The sequence below is a fragment of the Oryzias latipes genome, chromosome 18 (genome assembly GCF_053564925.1).
Source record: "Oryzias latipes strain Hd-rR chromosome 18, Olatipes_Hd-rR_3.1".
Taxonomy (NCBI): domain Eukaryota; kingdom Metazoa; phylum Chordata; class Actinopteri; order Beloniformes; family Adrianichthyidae; genus Oryzias; species Oryzias latipes.
In genome coordinates, this window is record NC_136254.1 from 33,989,894 (window position 1) to 34,011,147 (window position 21,254).

At 39.2% G+C, this 21,254-nt stretch overlaps 2 protein-coding genes and 1 long non-coding RNA gene across 6 annotated transcripts in view; 2 read left to right on the forward strand and 1 right to left on the reverse strand.

The window, feature by feature from the left end:
- The window catches only part of LOC144987030 (uncharacterized), a 46,079-nt gene extending 35,897 nt beyond the window's left edge, over window positions 1-10,182 (forward strand). Inside the window, exon 2 of the long non-coding RNA XR_013650886.1 lies at window positions 9,452-10,182. This is a non-coding gene — a long non-coding RNA (uncharacterized LOC144987030). The remainder of the gene's footprint in view (window positions 1-9,451) is intronic.
- The window catches only part of LOC105358008 (myelin-oligodendrocyte glycoprotein-like), a 35,911-nt gene extending 17,815 nt beyond the window's left edge, over window positions 1-18,096 (reverse strand). Inside the window, exons 1-4 of one of the 3 annotated variants that reach the window (XM_078935871.1) lie at window positions 17,987-18,096; window positions 12,173-12,487; window positions 11,899-12,086; window positions 11,298-11,820 (exon numbers count right to left, since the gene is read on the reverse strand). In XM_078935871.1, coding sequence (XP_078791997.1) covers window positions 11,797-11,820; window positions 11,899-12,086; window positions 12,173-12,487; window positions 17,987-18,077 — 618 coding nt within the window. In that variant the 5' untranslated portion in view covers window positions 18,078-18,096 and the 3' untranslated portion in view covers window positions 11,298-11,796. Of the gene's footprint in view, window positions 1-11,297; window positions 11,821-11,898; window positions 12,087-12,172; window positions 12,488-16,363; window positions 16,521-17,986 lie in introns of those variants that run through there. The other 2 variants (XM_023965977.2, XM_078935870.1) reach the window with 2 other exon arrangements.
- LOC144987024 (myelin-oligodendrocyte glycoprotein-like) lies at window positions 12-9,718 on the forward strand. Of its 2 annotated transcripts, XM_078935876.1 has the most exons (7): window positions 12-209; window positions 1,738-1,974; window positions 6,424-6,750; window positions 6,842-6,877; window positions 8,735-8,834; window positions 8,907-8,934; window positions 9,388-9,718. In XM_078935876.1, the coding sequence occupies exons 2-7, from the start codon at window positions 1,920-1,922 to the stop codon at window positions 9,439-9,441; spliced, it is 600 nt and encodes a 199-aa protein (XP_078792002.1). In that variant the 5' UTR covers window positions 12-209; window positions 1,738-1,919; the 3' UTR covers window positions 9,442-9,718. The 2 variants fall into 2 exon arrangements, with proteins under 2 accessions (XP_078792002.1, XP_078792004.1); XM_078935878.1 differs by lacking the exon at window positions 12-209 and having other exon boundaries at window positions 1,703-1,974; window positions 9,372-9,718.
- Window positions 18,097-21,254: the final 3,158 nt, after the last annotated feature.

Genomic DNA, 21,254 nt, shown 5'->3' on the forward strand with positions numbered 1-21,254 from the left:
CCGCTCATACCTCCGATGCGATCCTTGTTTATAGACTGTTTTAACGGATGGAACGGCTGTTTTCTAACTTTAATTTATAGCGGCAGATCCGTCTTCCTCCCTCAGTCATGGTTTGATCATGATGTCTGCAGAGTCCTGTTGTGTTTCTGCTTCTTGTGTGTGGATCTCTGCATTCTGTGTGTGGTTCTGGTTCTGTTCACATGTTGAAGGTAAGTTCATGAATGTTCTGTTCTTTAGTTCAAATTTCTGTTTGATGTTTAGAAACTTCCACCTTTTATGGTGGCGGTTCTTTCTACAGACTATTCAATGAACTAACGTCTGAATTTGGAGAAAGTTTGTTTCAATGGATTCAGACACAAAATGATGATAATCTGGAAGATTAGACACACAGTTTCTCTGTACGTGGAACTCTAGCTTTAGTTTAAAAGTAAAAGTCTGTTAAATATCTACCAAAACTTCGGCTGTGAATCTTTCCAAACCATGTTTTAGTTTGTTTTCCTCAAATGTTCCTCAGAAACTGAGTATTCAGTCAGTAATCAAAGACTTTAAAGTAGAAACTGTTTTAGTAGAAATGAGGTGAAAGACTGAAAACATTTGACTAAATGAATAATCATCAGGAATCATTGATTGAAATGTGTCTTTAGATAGAATTATACGGAGCCCGCCGGGTGCCAGTGGTTAAAAAAAAAAAAAATCTGATAAACTGTGCGCACGGAATACTAAACTGTGCACACAGAATACTAAATTGTGTGCACGGATTAGTAAACCGTGCGCACGGAATAGTAAATTGTGTGCACGGAATAGTAAACCGTGAGCACCATTTAGTAAACTGTACGCACTGATTACTAAATGGTGCGCACGGATTAATCAATTGTGCTCGTACTGTTACGCAATCGTGCATGCATGCAAAGTTATTGCATGTGCATGCCTCTGAGCATTGAAGATAAACTCTTAGCTTCGTGTTTGCAGGGATGTGAGGGTGCTTTGGTACAGTGTGCGCAACGGAGGAAACTTCAGACCTCACTCTGTTTCCCTGTTCTGCTGCGCTGACTCCAGAACCGTGTCCCCCAGGAGATTTGTACTATCTCCAGACCAAGGACGGGCGGAGGAGGCTTTTGGGGGACCAGTCCTGACAAACCGTGCACACAATCATCTGAATTTGGGTTACTGTTCAGGTCCAGACAAAATAAAGGCTGATGGTTATTCCAGTTTAAATCGATCCACGGCTAAATCCCTCATTAGCAGGGCTAATGTTGTTAGCATGAATGTTGTATTAACCTATTAACTTAATCTTAACCCTTCTTCCGTGTCAGTTCAGCCAAAAAAAGCCCCGGGCGCACGGATTTAAAAAAACTATAAGCGAACATGCACTTAGTAATAATCATAATAATAAAAGCATGTTTAAATGGTCAAGTCCCTGTGTCTATTGGAGCTTAGCATTGTTTACATGAAGACTTCTCTTCCTCAATGAACTATCCAGAACAATCACTACCGTAGACATCATCGGAGAAACGTTCAGCCAATCAGATGGTGTGACGTCATGATTAGTCGCAGACCACCGAACACAAGAAGTGACTAATGATGGTGCTCACGGTTTACTAATCCGTGCGCGCGCTTTAGTAATCTGTGCGCACAGTTTATCAGATTTTTTTCCCTTTATAACCACTGGCACCCGGCGGGCTCCGTAGAATTAGAAGAAAAAGTAGAAAAGTTTCTTCCTGTTTTCTTTGTTTCCAGGTGAACCAATCATTGCTGCTCCTGGTGATGATGTCATCCTGCCGTTCCGCCTGGACTCTCAGGAGGATCTGCAGGATCACAGCGTGGAGTGGACCAAAGTGTACATGAAGCATTTTGCTCCACACTCCATCAGCATCTGAAGGAGCTAGTTTGTACTTTGGTCCGTTCTTGATTTCTGAATCATGAAGATCTTCTATCTGCTGTCTTTGATTCCTTTGGTGGTGGAAGGACTTTCAGGTAAACTTTAAACGTTTTTAATTAAACTCATCCTAATTCCTGCAGCAAACTGAACTCTGTCATTCTATGAGTTCCTGCTATATCTATGATGCTAGGCTATTAGAGAATAGTTTTTTTTATGAATTTTAACTGTGTAATATGTTAAACGTTTACTGCTTTAGTGATTGCTGAGAGACAGACAGAGCAGGGGGGGGGGGATCCTCAGATGTCCAACGAGTCCTTTAAGGCCATTTTTGTCCCATTCTGGTGTGTGAAACCTGTCTGTGATAAAAAAAAATTAATCAATATCATCTAAAAATTAATAATACTTGAGCCAAATAAAATGATGAATTGGAAGATAATGATCAATCCTCATCTCACGGACAGCAATGTGTTTCTAAGAGTGTAGAGCATTTAGGAGGGGAGGAGTTTGACTGCACAGCAGCCGGCATGTTGCTGTACTTGATCGGCTTTTTTACTACAGGTAGAAAGCAGCAGGGCATCATTCCACATCTATTTGATCATTAGCCTTTGGTATAAACAAAATGACAACATTTCATATTACTGTCCAATCCAGTAGAGTTTTGAGTAGAAAGTGGTGTGACTAATCATGGGGGGGTCCTTCTCTGTAAGCTGTGCTACAATAGAGACGTTTTTATAAAAAGCTAAGATAAAGATCTTTTTAACACGATTTTTAAACACAGTTTTTTGTACTTTTATACATCTATTCATACAGTAAAACTGTTCATTTTCATTTGTTGACTCAAGGTAAACTCTGCAGTTAGTACCTGTGTTTCAGGTAACACCATGTATTAGCATGTGTGTGTAGATGTGTGTGTGTGTGGATGGTGAATGTTTTTTACTTCACAATCGACCTACCGTCACAGGAAATAGACCTAAAAGCTTTCATGGAAGGAGACTTTGGGAGCTTCATTTAGGGAGATTCCTAACTAAGAACAGCCAAGTTTCAGAAAAAACAGTGAGGAAGAGGAGAAATGGATTCAGGAATCAGGTCTGAGGGACACTTCAGGGTCCAATGAGGGATCAGTTGGAGCAGTACTAGTCTGCAGACTGGTCCTACAGCCATTATTGATCTCTTAATATATTTGTTCCTTTTTTAAACAGAAATACAATTTACACCTCTGTTGTAAACCTGATCATCACTGCCTCCTCAGTAGTAAAGATGATGAGCCTTTCAGAAATTCATAAATACAAGCATTTGGATATATTTTGATGTTCCATAAAATGTTTCCATATTTGCTGTTGGTTTGTTACTTCATGTTTCTTGTGTTGTCAAATTCAAACACAAAGCAATTGAGGATTATCTGAAGTTTTTATTACACACAGTGATCCTTTACAGCACGTGTCAAACTCAAGGCCCGGGGGCCAAATGTGGCCCTCCATGTCATTTTATGTGGCCGAGAACAGAAAAGTTTTTTTTTTCTTAAAATAAATGAAAAATTGGTGTGTATTCATTCATATCTAGGGGGAATCTGACTTAAAATATCGGACTGGGCAGCTTTAGATTACATGTATAAGTTCTATACATGTAATATATAGTTGAGGACAGCCACTATGCTGATGTGGCCCCCTGTGACACCCCTGCTCTAAAGCAACAAACCAACATCTGGTTGGGGGGGTGAGGGGGTCAATTTTACAACTGATATCATATTAGTATCACCCAAAAATTGGGTGATATATATTTTTTTCTCACTCTGAGACCGCAATTCCAGTGATTTGTAATCAGTCGTCAGAAAGGAATCCCTTCAAGTTGACACCATCAGAGGTTGGAATTCTGCACCCACAGTACAGTCGTGTGCATTCAGGGGCGTGTCCAGCGGGTCACTTGTTCAGACGTGCCACCCCAGGTGCCCCCCCCCCATGCTGATGCACCAAATCTGGTGTTTCAACACATGTTAAAGCAGGAGTGGCACACTTTTTTAGTGTGAGCTACTTTTGAAGGGACAAGATCCAAAAGATCTACAGATAAATAGATAGATAGATAGATAGATAGATAGATAGATAGATAGATAGATAGATAGATAGATAGATAGATAGATAGATAGATAATAGATAGATAGATAGATAGATAGATAGATAGATAGATAGATAGATAGATAGATAGATAGATAGATAGATAGATAGATAGATAGATAGATAGATAAATAGATGTAGAAATAGAGAAGAAGTAAAAGAAAGTGCGCTCAGTTTGGTAAAACACTTATGTATGTCTCAGAGGATGTTTAATTGGCCATTCTGCATGTCAATCAAGTGACGTATTTCACGCAGAGGATGATTCACTGATGGAGTTTTTGTTTGGTTTATTTGTCTGTGAGGGCCTGCGATCTACCGTCACATCCATAGACTTAATGAGCACACAAAGATGTCTTTGTACTGAAACTCATATGTCCGAGCGTCCATGAACGCACCACTGAATGCCTCTACCACCTGACCCCCACCCCCACCCCCACCATCTGCACCACACACTAGAAAAGGCTGTAAAGTCGCTTTGACAGTAGAAACACGTGGATCAAGTCATTAAAATATAATGAAACAAGTCAACTATAAAAACAAATCTGAACCAACAACCAGCATGACAGGCTCTATGAACTCATGGAACAACTTTAGTTGCTGCTTTGGTTGCAGGGGAAAAGCCTCCTTTCACATGTCAGTATTTCTGTATTCAATGGGTTACTATTGGAGTGAATAGATTTAACTGTAATCAGAAACCGTCGTTAAAGCAGGAAACATCTCAACCCTGAAAGATGGGAGCCTCTGAAGACTAGAATGGATTGGAGGAAGTATTATTTACTGTAAGTAGTGTGTAAATAGTATGTAAATAGTGTGTAAGTAGTGTGTAAATAGTGTGTAAATAGTGTGTAAATAGTATGTAAATAGTATGTAGTATGACACATAATGGCAATATTGATAAAAGCTAAATAAAGTCTGAATGTGAATCTCAAGCTGTGATTGAAGAAAATTTTGTGGATCCTTCAATGGCCATGGAGAAAGTTTAAACTCTGCCCTGTCGTGGTTGAACCCTCATCACGGGGGGGGGGGGGGGGGGGGTGTTTGGAAAACTCTGGACTTTTTTGTAGAAACCAAAAGGATGAGGAGGGTTTGCTGTAACATTTAGATTTTCCTTTGGCTGTTGAAACCACCTATCAGATGAGAAGCACTAACTGTTAGGATTTCATTTAGTTTGGGGTCTTCTACATGTGCCCCCACCCATATAAAAAAGCAGAGTAGCTGCAGCTGTGTGCTTCAGGTGAGCAGATAGAGGATATGTTCAGGTTTCTGCTCCTCCATAGTTAGATGTGTCTCAGACTTTTCATGCAATAATTATTGAGCTGAGGAGAATGAAGTTAAAGAATCTCTAAGCAGCAAAGAGAAGACCAGCATGGAGCAGTTATTTCAGTTTATTCATTACATTTACATTGAATTCATGTTCTCCAGAGTTAATATAATTATACAATTTCCCCCTTTTTTTTCCTTGTCCAGCTACTAGCAACCATGTTTCTGCAAGCTTTTTTTTATTTTTTTTTATTTAAGCTTTATTTAATTGGGACAGTGCACATTAATGAATATCTACCAAACAATGATAGGCGTAAACATGCTGGATTATAGTAATGATGCTAATTTGCATCCATAGTCCCTAGGCAAGAAACATAAAACAGGACAAAACAAAAGACAGAATCACAGATACAATAAGAACACAAGAAGGTGGTACATTATGAGAGTTAAAAGTCAGTGGCTACAGGTCTGGTTTGCTTTCAGCCACTGCTTGAGCTGTGTTTTGAAGGTCTGTAATGTTTGACCCTCCCTGATGTACAGTGGAAGACTGGAGGGGAGAACAACAAAGGTATGCAGGTTCTCCAGCTGCAGTCCGGGTCTTTCCTCTGAACACATCAGACATTTTGGGTTAAACTAGTTTCTCTGCTGAACATTTTCATGACACAGCAGCAGAGGCTGAAGCTGAACCTGCCACTCCCTTTTTTCAGAGCCACAGATTCATGGAGCTGCTTCAGCAGCTTAAAGAAAACACTTTCCTGCTTTAACAAACGAAAAGATAAGATGAAAAAATGCAAACAGACGCCTCCAAGAATATGGGAATTCACCGCAGACAGAGGCACGGTTCCAGGTTGACATGTTTCTTTAGAGGAGAAACAACAACAAACACCACAGAGGGAGCATAAAACCACTGAGGTATAAAGCTCACCTACAAACAGGAAGCTGGTTCCTCAGTAAAAAACACCAACATGATCAACTAAAAGAACACCTCACTGATGAGTACTAAAGTAAATCCAGACAACACAAAATAAAGGAGGAACCTCTACCAGAGCCTCACTGCTGGAGGGAGACTCTGACACAAAAAATAATAAAGATATATGACCAGAAACACAAAGACTCTTTTTTTTTGCATGTGCAGCTGTGGTTGTTTTAAACTTAAACTCTGTTTTTTTTCTTCAGGTTCATCTGAAATGGTCTGCTCTCCATCGACGGTCCAAGCACATCCGGGTCAGAACATGACTGTGTTATGTAGGGTAGAACCTTCCTTTAACGTGTCGGCTGTCACCTTGGAATGTAAACATGGCTCAAAGAATCTGCACATTCGTCGGAGTCATGGGGACAACCCTGACGATCAAGACCTGATGTTCAAAGGCCGGACCTCTCTGATCCCCCAGGGGAATGGAACCTTTACCGTCACACTGACCAACGTCACCAAGCAGGATGAAGGGAACTACAGCTGCAGTCTTCCTGAACATGGAATATGTTCTAACGTCATCCCGATGAAGAGTAAGCTGCTGGTTTAGACCAGAATTAATGAAAAAACAGTTTTTTCAAACATGTAACCACCTAAATATAATCTAACACGACTTCTGATCAGTTCTACAGACGAACAATGAGACAGACAACCATCCAGGTGAGGGAAACATCTTTTAGTGACACCTTCTGGGGGGTTTTCCAGAAAGCAGGTTATGCTAGCTCCCACGATAAGTTTGAGGCTAAGGAAGTTGATAACCTCAGCTTTCGGTTCCAGAAATGGAAGTATGTTTCAGGGTATGTCAAGTTGCCATATCAACTCATGCTCTGAACATAACCTGGTCTGGAGCAGGTTTAGTTGAAGGTTAGTTTGTTTTCAGAGAGGTGAAGCAGCATGGCGTGTCCATTTGAAGATGATTTAGTGGATGAAGAAGCTCAGATAATACTTTTTCCACCGTGAGAGGATGATAAGACCACATATGGATGTTGGAAAGATAAACTTTTTTACTTTTATCTAACATAGTTATTTGCTTCAGTTAAGATAAATCATTTGTTTGTTAAGTCAGTTTAAAAATAACACGCAGTTTTTAGACAGTTATTTTACTTTCATTCAAATTAATTCAATTAAGTAGGTGTAAAGTTGGTCCTGCTGTTAGATCGGCACCGCAAAGGATTGTGGGATAGCATTTCCTTTGCCTGTCTGGACGGATTTTGGTTTAAGTGTGGCTTTTTGACCAAATATGTTTAGTTGTTTAACTGTTTTACTGTGTTGTGCCATGTTTTGCTGAGTTATTTTGTCCTACTGTGCTTATGTCTCTGCACCATGAGTGAGAGTAAGGGAGAGGATGATGTGTTTATATAGCACCCCTACAGGCAAGTGTTTTTATGTCAATGGCGAAAAATTCTTTAATGAATTTGTGCGCTACGTGTATTTTTTCCCCGTCCTTTTTATTGTTATAAAAATTAGCATATCTGCCGGCTCAAACTTAGACATATAAGAGATCAAGAAATATAATTAATTAAGATGGAAAAAATATAAATTGAATTAGAGTAATATGACATTTAGTTAGATAATACATAAATTAGAGTTGTATAAACAATTATTGAGTTTTATAGACGTAAGAAATTAGGTTGATTAAATTTTACTCAATTATTTATTACCAACAGAAGTAATTCATTCAGGTGGCAAAATTGGATAAGTCATATACATATATGCGTCACAAGGAAAATGAAAATATGATCAGAAACTCGTGCGTTTACTTTGTCTGTTCTTACTACAAGCAGATACTCTTTCTTTTGATGATGCAGCCATATTACTTTTTTGATGGACGTATAATTTTCATACGGCATCATTAAAACCTCAGACTCCGTCTCACTGAAGTATAGCGTTCTCTTTTTTTCTCCATGCGTTTCCATGGTGACTCCAGAAATCGGCGATTATCCATTGAGAATGTCTTTATGTACTTGCTGTGCACGAGCGTTAACCCAGGGTTACCAAGTGGAGCGTAATTACACTAACTCATATCCGGTCTTTTGGAACCGACATACCCAGAGTAAGCAAGTTCAGGTGGATTTCAGCCAGAGTTCAGGGTTAAAGTCAGGCTAGTTTAAACATGCTTCCTGGAATACCCCCATGTTTCTCCTTTGATACTGAGGTTTGTAGAATAATAACAATAATAACACTTTACCTTTCTGGACACCCATGGTCACCTTACACACTGTAAAAAAACTGTAAAAAAACTTTGCTTGTGTGTGTGGGTGGGTGTGCGTATAAGCGTGTGTGAGTGTAAGTGTGTGTGCATGTGTGTGTCCGCGTGCGTGTATGTGTGTGTCCGATTAATCATTTTCTCATATGGTGTACTCCTTTCCGTTTTTTTTTTTTTTAGATTTAATATAAATTTTAATAAAAGCGAATTATATATTTCATTTTGTGTTTAAGGACATAAAATATGAACTTTAATTTTATTTTACTTTCTATTCTTCAGTTCTTTTCATTTTCATCATCTCTGTCCTGTAGGATCTGCTCTGAGCTCTGGAGAAATCACTGCCATTGGTGTTCTTGGAGGTGTTCTTCTTCTTGGTGTTGTGGGGATCCTGGCGTTTAGATATTGTAGGAGGTCAGTCATAAATAAATTACATTTTTATGTTTTTACTGAACAGAACTGTTAACTTCTAATCTCTTTGTTCAGAAACAGATTCTGCTTCCATCGCTCTGAGGTGAGAACCACGTTTATGTCATTCATTCATTTGTTCAGACAAAATTAAAAAACATAGTTTTTTTTCTTATTTTATCCTCATTTTTAATCAAGTGATGATATTTTGGACTAAATTTATTTTCTTAACTAAACTCAAGGTTCTGTAGAAAGAGACTGACTGATAACTTTGGTTCTGCTTTGCTGTCAGAGTTAGTTATAGTTTTAGATAATTTATTAAAACTAACATCTAGAAAATCGAGAAGAAAACCAGAAAAAAACAAAGTTCATCAGAATGTTTTGATGCTGTTTTTGTGGAAGCTGCTGTAACAAAAGAAAAACAAACCACTGATGGATACAAATCTGACTGATCGATACTTTACACCACATTGAGTGGCTCCTTTGTACCACAACTGCTGCTTAATATGTAACCATCCATCATCCATCCATCCATCCATCCAGGGTTGTTTCTGTTCAGGAACATGAAGGAGGGGGAGTCTTCCCAGCCACCGTTGGATGGAGGGGGGGATGACCCTGAACAGGTCTCCAGGCCTTTCATAGATGATCATCTGAATCAAAGTCATGATGGAGATGTTCCAGATCACTACAGTGAAGGAGGAGCAGAAGCAGCAGCTGGAAAAAGAAATGACCTCTGACCTTTTGTATAAGATTCTGCACTGATTTGTACCATAATAACTTATTGAATTGAAACATTTGACATGAATTAGAACAAATGTTTTTAGACGTTATGGATTCTCAGTTCAGAAATGAATAAATAAATATTGGCTTTATTTTCAACAATGAACAAAGCTTCTGATCTTTTTTATAGAAACAGCGTTTAATGCGACTGATACATTTCTATAGAATATGGTGTTATTGTGCCACTTCTGAACAGAAACATAAACAGATCTTTGTGTTGGTTCTTCATCAGGCCAACACCACCAGCATAGCAGCTGAAACACTGGACTGATATTTTTAGTTCATTTTCTTCTAGTTTCTCTGTTGAAATGATTTTTATTTATTTGTTTGTTTATTTCCAAGTGTTAAACTAAAAACAATAAATGTCAGTAAATGACTCAGTGAGGCTTCAATGGGATTGTTGCTGTCATGGTTCAGAACTGAAAACATTAAGAAAATCATCCAAAAGGGTTAGGGTTAGGGTTAACCCTTCTTAAAACTACAAATCCCAGTTTTTTTCTGGTTGAAGCTGCAGCCACTGAAGGTTACAAACTCCTGTTTGGTGAGATCAATAAAGTTTGATTGTGGTTGATGATCTTTGTGTTTATGTCTTCTGTTTATGGCAGAAGAATTTCAATGGAGTTGAAGTTCCAGAGAACCTTTGAGCAAACCTGTTTGGATGGTTCCCCTCCCGGACAGCAGGTGGCAGACGTGAGCAGGACGCTCAAACCCAGATTTCTCTTTTTTATATTTATGTACAAACATTTGAAATACGCAGACAACAATAACTATAATGAAAAATAGGTAAATAAATCATAAAAATGAATAATTCTGATGAACAATTTTCCTCCTTGAACACGAACAGAAACAGAAATATGATAAACCATGAAAGGACGTTTGCTTTGATGTGTAGAAAAGAGAAACTAAAGAATTGAAGCTGTAAGAAACTGATCATTCCTGCAGAAAGATGAGATCCTGAGAGAATTCAGGACTCACTTTCTGTTGTCTCCTCTGAAAGACACAGTTGGAAAAACCTTCCAGAAGGATCCAGAACAGAGACCCAATACATCCATTGATTGATTGATTTGGTTTATTTCAAGCTTTCATTCTAGACAAAACAAGAAAAACACACAGATTTATAAAACTCATGACAGAAATAATCAAATTCTTTGATTAGAAACAAACAACCAGATCAATGCAGATTAGTTTTAGGAACAAAATGGAGATGATCTTGATGATTGATCACCTTCAGAAAACATTCCTTCATGGTTTCAGGAAACAGTGACATGAATCACACACCATGGAACAGATCCTGGAGGAAATCCTCATGGATGATCCAGAATCATCTGACTTCAGCTGCAATCCAAGTGTGGCTAGATAACAGGACATCCAACAGAAATCAACCACAACATCCAGATGTGGATTTGGTCAATGGCTGTCAGCCAATCATCATCCTCACCGTCAAACACTTCAATGACATCCAGATGGGCCATGGAACATCCTGTGACATCACTGCACACGCGTGTTCCCACTGAACTGAGCGCCACACTCCGCTAGCATCAGAAAGATGTGAGCGTTCAGCGTTAGAGTCCTAGCTAGGTCTGCAGCGGATCCCAGACTCACTGATGGGATGGAGTCACGCTTTCAGAGTCACGCTTCAGATCAGTTTAAGGTCAGGAAGAAGGAAAAAAACAGGAGAAAACTACCAGATTAAAGCTGACAGAGGATTTATTTCATGTTTCAAACACATAGTTCATACAAAAATACATCAAGTATTTACAAACACACACAGACCAGAAATCACTGCAATCATTTTCTCACTGAGGACGATTTCTAAAAACACTAAAGACATTTCTGAACTCAAGATATTCCTAGAAAAATATCAAGATGTCCAGATGAACAAAAGTGCATTCTGGTGCATTTTATTCTGAAAAACACAAACAGATCATTACTAGATGATGAACACCACTGGGTGGGGGGTGGCGTTCTCCGGTCCACGTGTGCAGAACCGTGGCTACTGATGGATCCCGGTTCATCCGTCAACCGTTGCCCCCTTACTGCTAACCGTGGGGGCAGATGCTGATGTGACTTATTGTTTTCCTGAATGGACCGAGGTCGGTGACTTTAGGTTCTCCAGGTAGAACTTTATTCTGAAAGTCTCTTCAATCCTTGAAGACGAGCAAAGCATTTTTGGAGAGATGGGATGTCTTCAGACCAGAGGAGGTTTCTGACCCTACATGAAGAAAACAAAGGATGTTAGAAACTGAAGATTCCTGCAGAAAGATGAGAGATCAGAGAATTCAGGACTCACTTCTGGTTGTTTCCTCTGAAAGACACAAACACAAACAGCAGAGAGGATCAATGAGGTCCAACCTCCAAGAATGATCCAGAGAGCCGGTCTGGAGCGACTGATCCAGATCCGGTCTCCTCCTGGATCTGGAGTGGAGATGATGTCAACCTGGGATGTTTCCATGGTTGGAGCTCTGACTCCGTTTGGCTCTGAAACAAAGAGATGACATCATTTCCTGCCTGCTGTTCAGGACAAATGTTCTTCATGTGAGGGAGAACCTGCAGAGCAAACTCACCAACAACCAGCTGAACCGTCTCCCTGAAGTTCTTCCCAGGAATGAAGCAGCTGTACTTCCCCTCATCCTGGAGCGACACGTTCCTGATCTTTAACGTCACGTCTCCTCGTTTTAGTCCGTCTTGGTCCAGAGACACTCTCGGGATCAACGACTCCTTCATGTGTTCAGTTATGATCTTCCTTCTCAAGTACAGATACACAAAAAGCTTCATGTCCACTTTGGTCCACTCTATGGTGAAACCACGCAGATCCTCCTGAGAGTCCAGGCGGCACGGCAGGATGACATCATCACCAGGAGCAGCAATGATTGGTTCACCTGGAAACAAAGAAAACAGGAAGAAACTTTTCTAAATCTGAGTCTTTACCTCCAAGTGAAAATGTCTTCTCAATGTTTGATTTCTGCTTCTAAAAGATCCAAAGTATTTCTGTCCACATAGATATCAGACCAAAGGACATGGGACTTTGACTGGACCAAAGACAAATCCTTTCAAAATAAAAGTCCAATCCAAACTAGAATCCAATCCAGAAATGAGTAAAGAGGATTAAAGCAATAGTCTTTTCTAATTGTCAAGTGTTTTTACTTTTTTGTGTACTTTTCCCACACTTGAAAAGGGCTGACTGTCCAACGTTGAAGATCGATTTACTCAGATTCTGCCACTTGAGATCAATTTCCAAACTTTAATTAATTTCCATTTGATCTGGCAGCAATCAATAGGTAAAAACCTTAAACACACACAATAACAGTAATAAATATTTACAAATTCAACATACACATTAACAACAAACATTTATGTAATTTAAAGTGCCTCAGTTAATTAGCAACATCACTCATTTACTTTAATAACATTACTATTTAAGTTCATGTATCAATTCCAAATTTATTCAAGAATTACTTTAAAATCTCATTAATCATCATCATCATCATCAGCCTGTCACGCCACTGCTGGCGGGTGGCCTCCACATCTTACTCCACTCATCACGGTTTTGGGCACTCTGGGTCCACCTGCTGCCTGCCTTCTGCTCGATGTCATCTCTCCATCTTTTCTTCGGTCTTCCCCTTCCTCTCTTCCTGTCCCATGGAGTCCATTCTGTTGTTCTCTTAGCCCATTCGTGGTTCTTCATTCGGGCTACATGTCCTGCCCACTTGCCTTTGGCTTCAACCACTTTCTCCATGACATCCTTCACCCCTGTTCTTGATCTTAAGTCTTCCTTCCTGACCTTATCTCTCCTCCTAACACCCAGCATTGATCGTTCCATGCTCCTCTGGGTGATTGCCAGTTTCCCTCTTTGGCGCTTGGTCAGTGACCATGTCTCAGCTCCATACGTCATTGATGGCAGTATGACAGTGTTCATGATCTTCCTCTTGAGGCTCATGGGCATTTTTTGATCTCTCAGAAATGTGCTGTACTGTCTGAATCTCTTCCAAGCGGATGTTACTCTCTCCTCTATTTCTTTCTCCATCTCATTTCCTGGTGTTAGCAGTCTTCCCAAATACTTATACTCATCCACCTCCTCCAGTTGTTCTCCATCCACAATTATTCCTTTCCTTCTCCTTTTCCTTGCTATTTCATTGCAAATGATTTTGGTTTTCTTTTTGTTAATTTTCATGCCATCTTTTCTCCCTTCCTTGTTCAGATCGTTGAGCAGCTTGCTGAGATCCTCTTCCTTTTCTGCTAATAAGATGATATCATCTGCAAATCTCAGGTTGTTCATCCTCTCTCCATTGATGTTAATTCCCGCTTCAGCTTCCATTCTCCTGAATATTTCTTCCAACGCTGCTGTGAACATAACTGGTGACTAGGTGTCTCCTTGTTGCACTCAGTTCGTGATCTTAATCTGTCGGCTAAGTGATTCGTTCCGAACCTGAGCAGTGCCTCCATCATATGTCTCTTTCAGGATGTTGATGTACTTCTCCTCTACGCTGTGTTGTTTTAGCGCCTCAAAAACAGCCTTGTGCAGGATAGAATCAAAGGCTTTTTCATAGTCTACAAACACCATATAAATGGGTATTTTATACTCATTGGTTTTCTCGAGTATTTGCATGACTGACTGCAGATGGTCGATAGTTGAATGACCTCTTCTGTAGGCAGCTTGTTCTGGCGGCTGGTGGTCACTCAGATTGTTATTCATCCTATTCTTCAAGATCTTCATGAAGAGTTTGTAGACTTGGGAGAGTAAGCTGATTGGTCTATAATTAGCAAGGTCTTTCTTGTCTCCCTTCTTAAATATGAGTGTTATAATGGCATTTTTCCACTCGTTGGGTACCTTTTCTTCAGTTATCACTTTATTGAAGAGTGTTCTCAGCTTCGATCTCACAACTTCACCTCCGGCTTTGAGCATTTCAATCACAATCTGATCTTCTCCAGGTGCTTTGTTATTCTTCATACCTTTTATGGCGTGCTCAATTTCACTATCAAGGATTGATGGTACATCCTCTGCCTTATCTTTTCTGATGTTCTGGGCTGCATCTTTGTATAGCGTTTCATAGAATTCTGCGCACCTCTCAAGAATTCTCTCTCTGTTGGTGATGACGGTTCCATCTTGCTCTTTCAAAGCTGATATAAGAACCTTGTAGCCTTCTTTTTATTTTTTTGCTCTCTTCAATCCTTTCCCACTCTCAATTGCCTCTTTCACTCGCATGGTGTTGTGCTCTCTAAAATCTTCTCTCAATCTTTTCCTGATGGTTTGACACAATTTGTTGTACTCTCTTCTGTCTTGGTCATTCAGATCTTTCTTTGCCATTGCTCTCCTTTCTTTCAGCAGTTCTTTAGTTTCCTGCTTGAGCTTCTCCTCTCGCTGTCTTTCCTCTTTTCCTGCTGTTTCCATAGCACAGTCCTTAATGGTCTTTGAGATGCTAAGTGCCATTTCCTCCAAACTTTCCTCTTCTTGCAAGGCTTCAAAGCGATTTTGCAACTTCAGTTGAAATTCATTTTCTTTTTGTTTCAGTGTGTTGATGTTTATTTTCACTCCTTTTGGTCTCATCATTTTCATTCTTTCCAGTCTTGTATTCATTTTCATCTTACTTCTGACCAATTCTGTGATCACTACCGATGTTTACCCTTTTGATGACATTGACATTCTGGATCATGTTTTTGTTTGCCAAAATATAATCGATCTCGTTCCTTGTTTTGCCATTTGGACTCATCCAGGTCCATTTTCTGATCTTCCTCTTCCTGTAGAAGGTATTTCCAATACTAATAATCAAATTGCACCAGTCTGGTTCCCCTTTCGTTCCTTTCTCCAAGACCAAACTTTCCAACTGTTGCTCCGTCGCTTTGATGATGTTGTCCAACCTTTGCATTGAAGTCACCCATTACAATCTTGTATTGGCTTTTTTTCTTCTCCATAGATTTTCCAATCTCCTCATAAAGCTCTTCAACTTCTTCATCACTGTGACTCGATGTTGGCGCATATACTTGTATCACTTGTAGTTGGTATTTGCTGTTTACTTTCAGTGTAAGCGACGTCACTCTGCTGCCCTCACCTTCATACTCTATAACTCTGTCCTTGATGTTTTTGTTGACCAAAAAACCAACTCCTCCAACAGATTCGTTCTCTCCTTTTGTGTACAGCACATGCCCACTTTGCAACTGTTTCAGATGCTCTCCTTTCTTCCGTGTTTCTGACAGTCCAATAATGTCCCACTTGAAACCTGTCGGCTCTTGCTCTAGCTCCTCCTTCTCTGGATCTTTCAATGTCCTCACGTTGTAGGTGCAAACATTTAATTGCACTCTGGAAACCCGGGGATTCTTAGCAGCCTCTGCCTTTCGGCTGCTGGGGACTGAGGACCGTTGTGTGTTGAGTGTATTCATGTTGTGGGTGTGAACCATAACTCACCACGCTGGTTCAGTGCAGATTGGTGAGTTGCCTGCACCCTTGATTTCTCAGGGGTGCAGGACTATGAGGCAGGTAGTACGAGGTTACATTTTACTCGAAGCAGACTTAAAAGCCTGACATTCTCATTATTTAGCAAAAATTCACATTCATGAAGAACTTCCCAGTTTAAATTTACAAAAGTTACAAAGCACACCGACGAAATAAACATCTAATTCCTTAATGCTGAAAATTCCAACTGGTAACTGAAGTACACACAAACATTTGCGAAGCGCACACTCCGGTCCCACAACACACCAAACAAACAAGATAACAAGTGATCGCACAACTATAGCGCTCAGACAAAGTCTTTTCTTACCGGCTGCCTCTTCAACAGATGACTGTGGACCACTCAGTTGCACACAGGTAAGAAACAAGCTGTAGACACGGACTGACAAGGCTTGTGCCTCACCGGTGCTTTTTCCTGAATGAGGTGTGTGCGTCGCCATTAAATAAATGACAGCACGCTCAGCTGTTCAGTCCACATCACGTGACCAGTCAGATGCAACACTACAACACTAATTCAATCTAAAGACACATTTCAATCAATGATTCCTGATGATTATTCATTTAGTCAAATGTTTTCAGTCTTTCACCTCATTTCTACCAAAACAGTTTCTACTTTAAAGTCTTTGATCACTGACTGAATACTCAGTTTCTGAGGAACATTTGAGGAAAACAAACTAAAACGTGGTTTGGAAATATTCACAGCAGAAGTTTTGGTACAAATTTAAAAGACTTTTAAATTAAATTTAATTTAGTTTAAATGAAAAAGAAATGAAAGTTCCACATACAAAGTAACTTTGTTTCAAATCTTCCACAATTTCATCATTTTCTGTTCGTCTGAATACATTGAAACAAACTGTCAACAATTTTCCAAAGAAGAAGCAGAAACAGACCAGAATTCTGCTGCACACTGACTAAACCATGACTGAAAGACGTAGACAGAGCCGCTGCTATTAACCCGGGTCATATTTAAGCCCCGCCTCTGACCAAATATGATCAAAGACTGAAAACCATCTGAGTGTCAACAAAACAAAAACCTGACAATCCAAATCATCCAAAGCAATCCCCTTAAATCAAAACCTGTTCTACTTTTCTTAATAAAAGTTACTGCACTTTATGCTATTTTACAGAGATTCACATTGAGGTGATGAATTAAGAGAACAATTACAAATATCACATCTACATATCTTGAATAGAATTAGAAATAAGCCAGTGGGTTATACTTTACAACCAAACATTGAATCTTTCACATACAGACGGTTCTGATCACTTTTTGCTTCTCAGAACTAGAAAACTATTAATGTACAGATTTATTTCAGAAAAGAATACAAGGAAACGTGATTTCTGACTAGAATATTTAAATTTGTGGATAAGAAATTTGGCCAAAATGAGCTAGAGATTTAAAAGCAAACCAGAGTCCTTTGGTATAATCTTTGATATTAGACCCAACAAGAGATTATTCCAGAATGAATTAAAACTAGAATCAATTTAGTCATGAATGAAATCACAAACTTCTGCTAAAACACTTTAACTTATAAAGATGGATGACTGTTTCAGGAGAATTGCAGCACCAAAAACCTACATTTCTCTCCTGCAACGTGTGCGTCACTGTGATTGATTGAATGGATGAGCAGATGTCTCTACTGCACAGGTTTGTTTTTTGATCATATCTTCATAGCAGATTTTTGTAGAAATATAACAAACTTTTACTTTTACATTTAAAAAAAGAAATAAAAGTCCCACTTAGAAAGTAACTGTGTGTCAAATCTTCCAGATAGTCATCATTTTGTGTCTGAATCCATTGAAAGAAACTTTCTCCAAATTCAGACGTTAGTTCATTGAATAGTCTTTAGAAAGAACCGCCACCATAAAAGGTGGAAGTTTCTAAACATCAAACAGAAACTTGAACTAAAGAACAGAACATTCATGAACTTACCTTCAACATGTGAACACAACCAGAACCACACACATGCAGAAATCCACAGAGAAGAACCAGAAACACAACAGAATGTTACTGCTGCCATCATGACTGAACCGTGAATGAGACTGGAAAACAGAGCCGCTGCTATTTAGACATGTCAGTGGTAGGAGGAGGAGTCAGGAGATAACATCAAATACACTCTGCCCCTATTCTGCTCCTCCTGCCACTGCAGACTGACTGCAATGAAACATGAAAACAAGTCAAATCCATTTTTCTGACTCTATTCATCATTTCTCTGCTTCTAATGTTAAATAGAAACATGACATCATTGGAGTAGAATCCTTTTAGAAAAATCTATTCATGGAAATGTCATTCTGTCCTTCATTACCTGAAACTATTGAACCAAAATTCTAATTGTTTGCATTTAACACCAAAGAGTCAGAATGGAGCAGGGGGGTCAAACTCATTTTCACTGAGGGCCACATCAGCATAGTGGTTGACTTCAAAGGGCCAGATGTAACTTATATATGTAACTAAATGTAATGCAAAATAAATGCAACTACTCCTTATTGTCAAACAACTACCGATATAACATTTTAATGTGACAATTACAGATGCATAGAAAACATATGTTTGCTTGTTGCTCTAGCATAAATCCTTTTAAATGTTGTCCACTTATTAAAACCCAAATAACTCCATTAATAAAGGAATAAAGAAAAATAACATAAAACTGAGCTAGAAAGAACATGCATTACAAGTGTAACATTTTATAAAAAATAAAGGCTGCACACAGCCTTACATCTGATGGTTTGATGACTACAATTTGTCTGCCTAAACACATAAGACCTGCAAACACTGAAGAATTACAACAGGAGCTACACATAAATAATATGCTATCAACTAAAGAAACGTTTTTAAGAAATTAAAAACTTTTATGCTCTGGCGGGCCACATGAAAGGACATAGCGGGCCACATTTGGCCCCCTGGCCTTGAGTTTGACACGTGTGGAATGGAGGAATTTCTCCTGGTTTCTAAATCTCATCTCTGTTATGTTCTGAGTTCTAGTTTTTTCTTTTGGAGGTCAAGTTTCTTTTTATGCTTATAGTTGTTCTTTCCTTTTTTTGTTGTGTTCGTATCATCGATTCAAAATGAGATTTGAAAACGAGGAAAGTTGGTTTTGGTCCAAACTTTGCCTTTTTTCTTTAGAGCAAAACCTTTTGGTTCTGTGTTTTACTCATATTTCACGAAACAAAGAGCTAAAAATAGACAAATTAAACAAAGTGCTGGAAAAGGGGAGGGTAGAAGAAAACACCTTCTCTGGTCTCTCCCCTTTTTACACTTCATGCTGTGAATATGTTTTCAGTTTTCTCAAAACAAATTACTTTCTGTGCAGCTTCTATGCAGAAGAGAATTTTTCTTATATGTTATCGATCATTTCTAGTGTAGAGATTCTGTGACATCATGTATGTTGTTTAATACATGTGTGGCATTCTGGTTTCCCAGACTGCTGCAGAGTGAAGCCACCAGAAAACCACAAACTAATAACTGCAGGACTCTCTGACAGGAAATCCAGACAAAGAACCAAGTTTCACCTGGAAACATGAAGAAAATCAGAATAATCTTTCTGAAGTTCAGACACTGATGTAACTGAAAAAAGAAGGAAATCAAGAAAATATCAGTTTATCTTCCAGAGTCAAACAATTTTTTCTGATTTTAACAATGATGGGTTTGTTTTCATGTTTACCTGGAAACAAAGAAACAGGAAGAAACCTTTCATGAAGTTTGGACTCTAAGTCAGTCAACAAAGAATCCAGTCCAGAAAGTTCCTCCAGAGACAGTTTGGATTCTCTAAGTTCTCTGAATCTCTTCTAGTGATGGACACTTTTTCCAGTCTCTAACTTGCAGAAATTTCAAACCTCATCTGTTCATTTCATATTTCTAGGATGGCTTGATTCCCTCCCCCACTGCGTCTCCTCTCTTTTTCACCCATAATCCACCCCTCTCTCATGTCTGTACTACAATAGGTACACAATAGTGTACTTCATTTTGTAAGGCAATGTCTTCATACTAATAATAATTAATATTAATGATAGAACAGTCCTTTATTCTGACTGATGTTTCAATGCAAGTCTCTGAACCAGATATTGTTTATTGGATCAGAACCTAGAACCTGGTTTGATTCTGGTTTGTTAGCTTGTGAACGTTGTTGTTACTGACTGAGGATCCAGGAAGCAGATCTCTGTCCTCTGCTCTCCGTCTGCACTCTGACACCACAGACTTCCACTTCTGATGATGATTTCATGACAGAGACTCCGCCCAGTCTCCTATTTCTTATCCTCCTGTCTGACATTGAGTCCCAGAGTTTCCTAACAAGCTGTTTATTTGACATTCATCCATGGTCCAGGATCAACCTACTATCAAATAAATGTTCATAAGAGAACATTGGTAAATAAACCGTATTGTTGTGTTAGTAAACCTGACTGTGACAAAGAGTCAGTAGTTTATCTGAAGTTACCGAACAACAGTTCTCCAGAGTTGAACTAAAGAACAGAACATTCATGAACTTACCTTCAACATGTGAACAGAACCAGAACCACAAAAAGGTCAGAATCCACAGAGAGGAAGTTCAAGCAGAGCAGGATTATGCTGCCAACATGGCTGGGGGTGGGGGGGGGGTGGATCATGTTGCAGCAAGTTGGTGACTTTCCTAATCAGATCAACTGAGAGATTCTCACTGAACGTTGTAGTAACACTGTGCTTGCTTGACTTGATGCTGACACGTTTAAAAAGCATCTTCCCCCCTCAGGACATGCACCCTGGTCATCTCTTGCTTGTCTGAACACTTGCAATGACCCCCCCCCCCCACCTGCACAGAGTCCCACACAGACACTAACAAGGAGGAAACCAGGTGAGTTGGCAGTTAGACAAGAAAACAAAACCCAGCTTGACTTTAATCAGCAAACGCAAAAACCTACAGTTCTACTAAATTGATAGGAAAACATTTTTCATTTTCATTGAGCCATAACTGTACAACATGAAGCTTTTTGACATTTACAATAATTTTATCATAACAATGTTCTATTTCTCTAAAATTCTGATTCAAATATATTTCACTTAATGACCTTTTCTCCTGAACATAATTATTATCAACACAACAGAAAAGACTGGATTTCTGACATGGAGAGTTCTGTTGGATTGTTCTGGAGGTTCTGTTCAGTATCAGTTCAATCTAAAGGATTGTTCTGGAGGTTCTGTTCAGTATCAGTTCAATGTAAAGGATTGT

What these genes read in the sequence shown, in the direction of transcription:
- LOC144987024 (XM_078935876.1), top strand. Translation starts at nt 1,920, where the DNA reads ATGAAGATCTTCTATCTGCTGTCTTTGATTCCTTTGGTGGTGGAAGGA. An exon ending in TAACGTCATCCCGATGAAGA is followed by an intron (nt 6,751 to 6,841) that starts GTAAGCTGCTGG and finishes ACTTCTGATCAG; the next exon opens with TTCTACAGACGAACAATGAG. An exon ending in TGAGACAGACAACCATCCAG is followed by an intron (nt 6,878 to 8,734) that starts GTGAGGGAAACA and finishes TCTGTCCTGTAG; the next exon opens with GATCTGCTCTGAGCTCTGGA.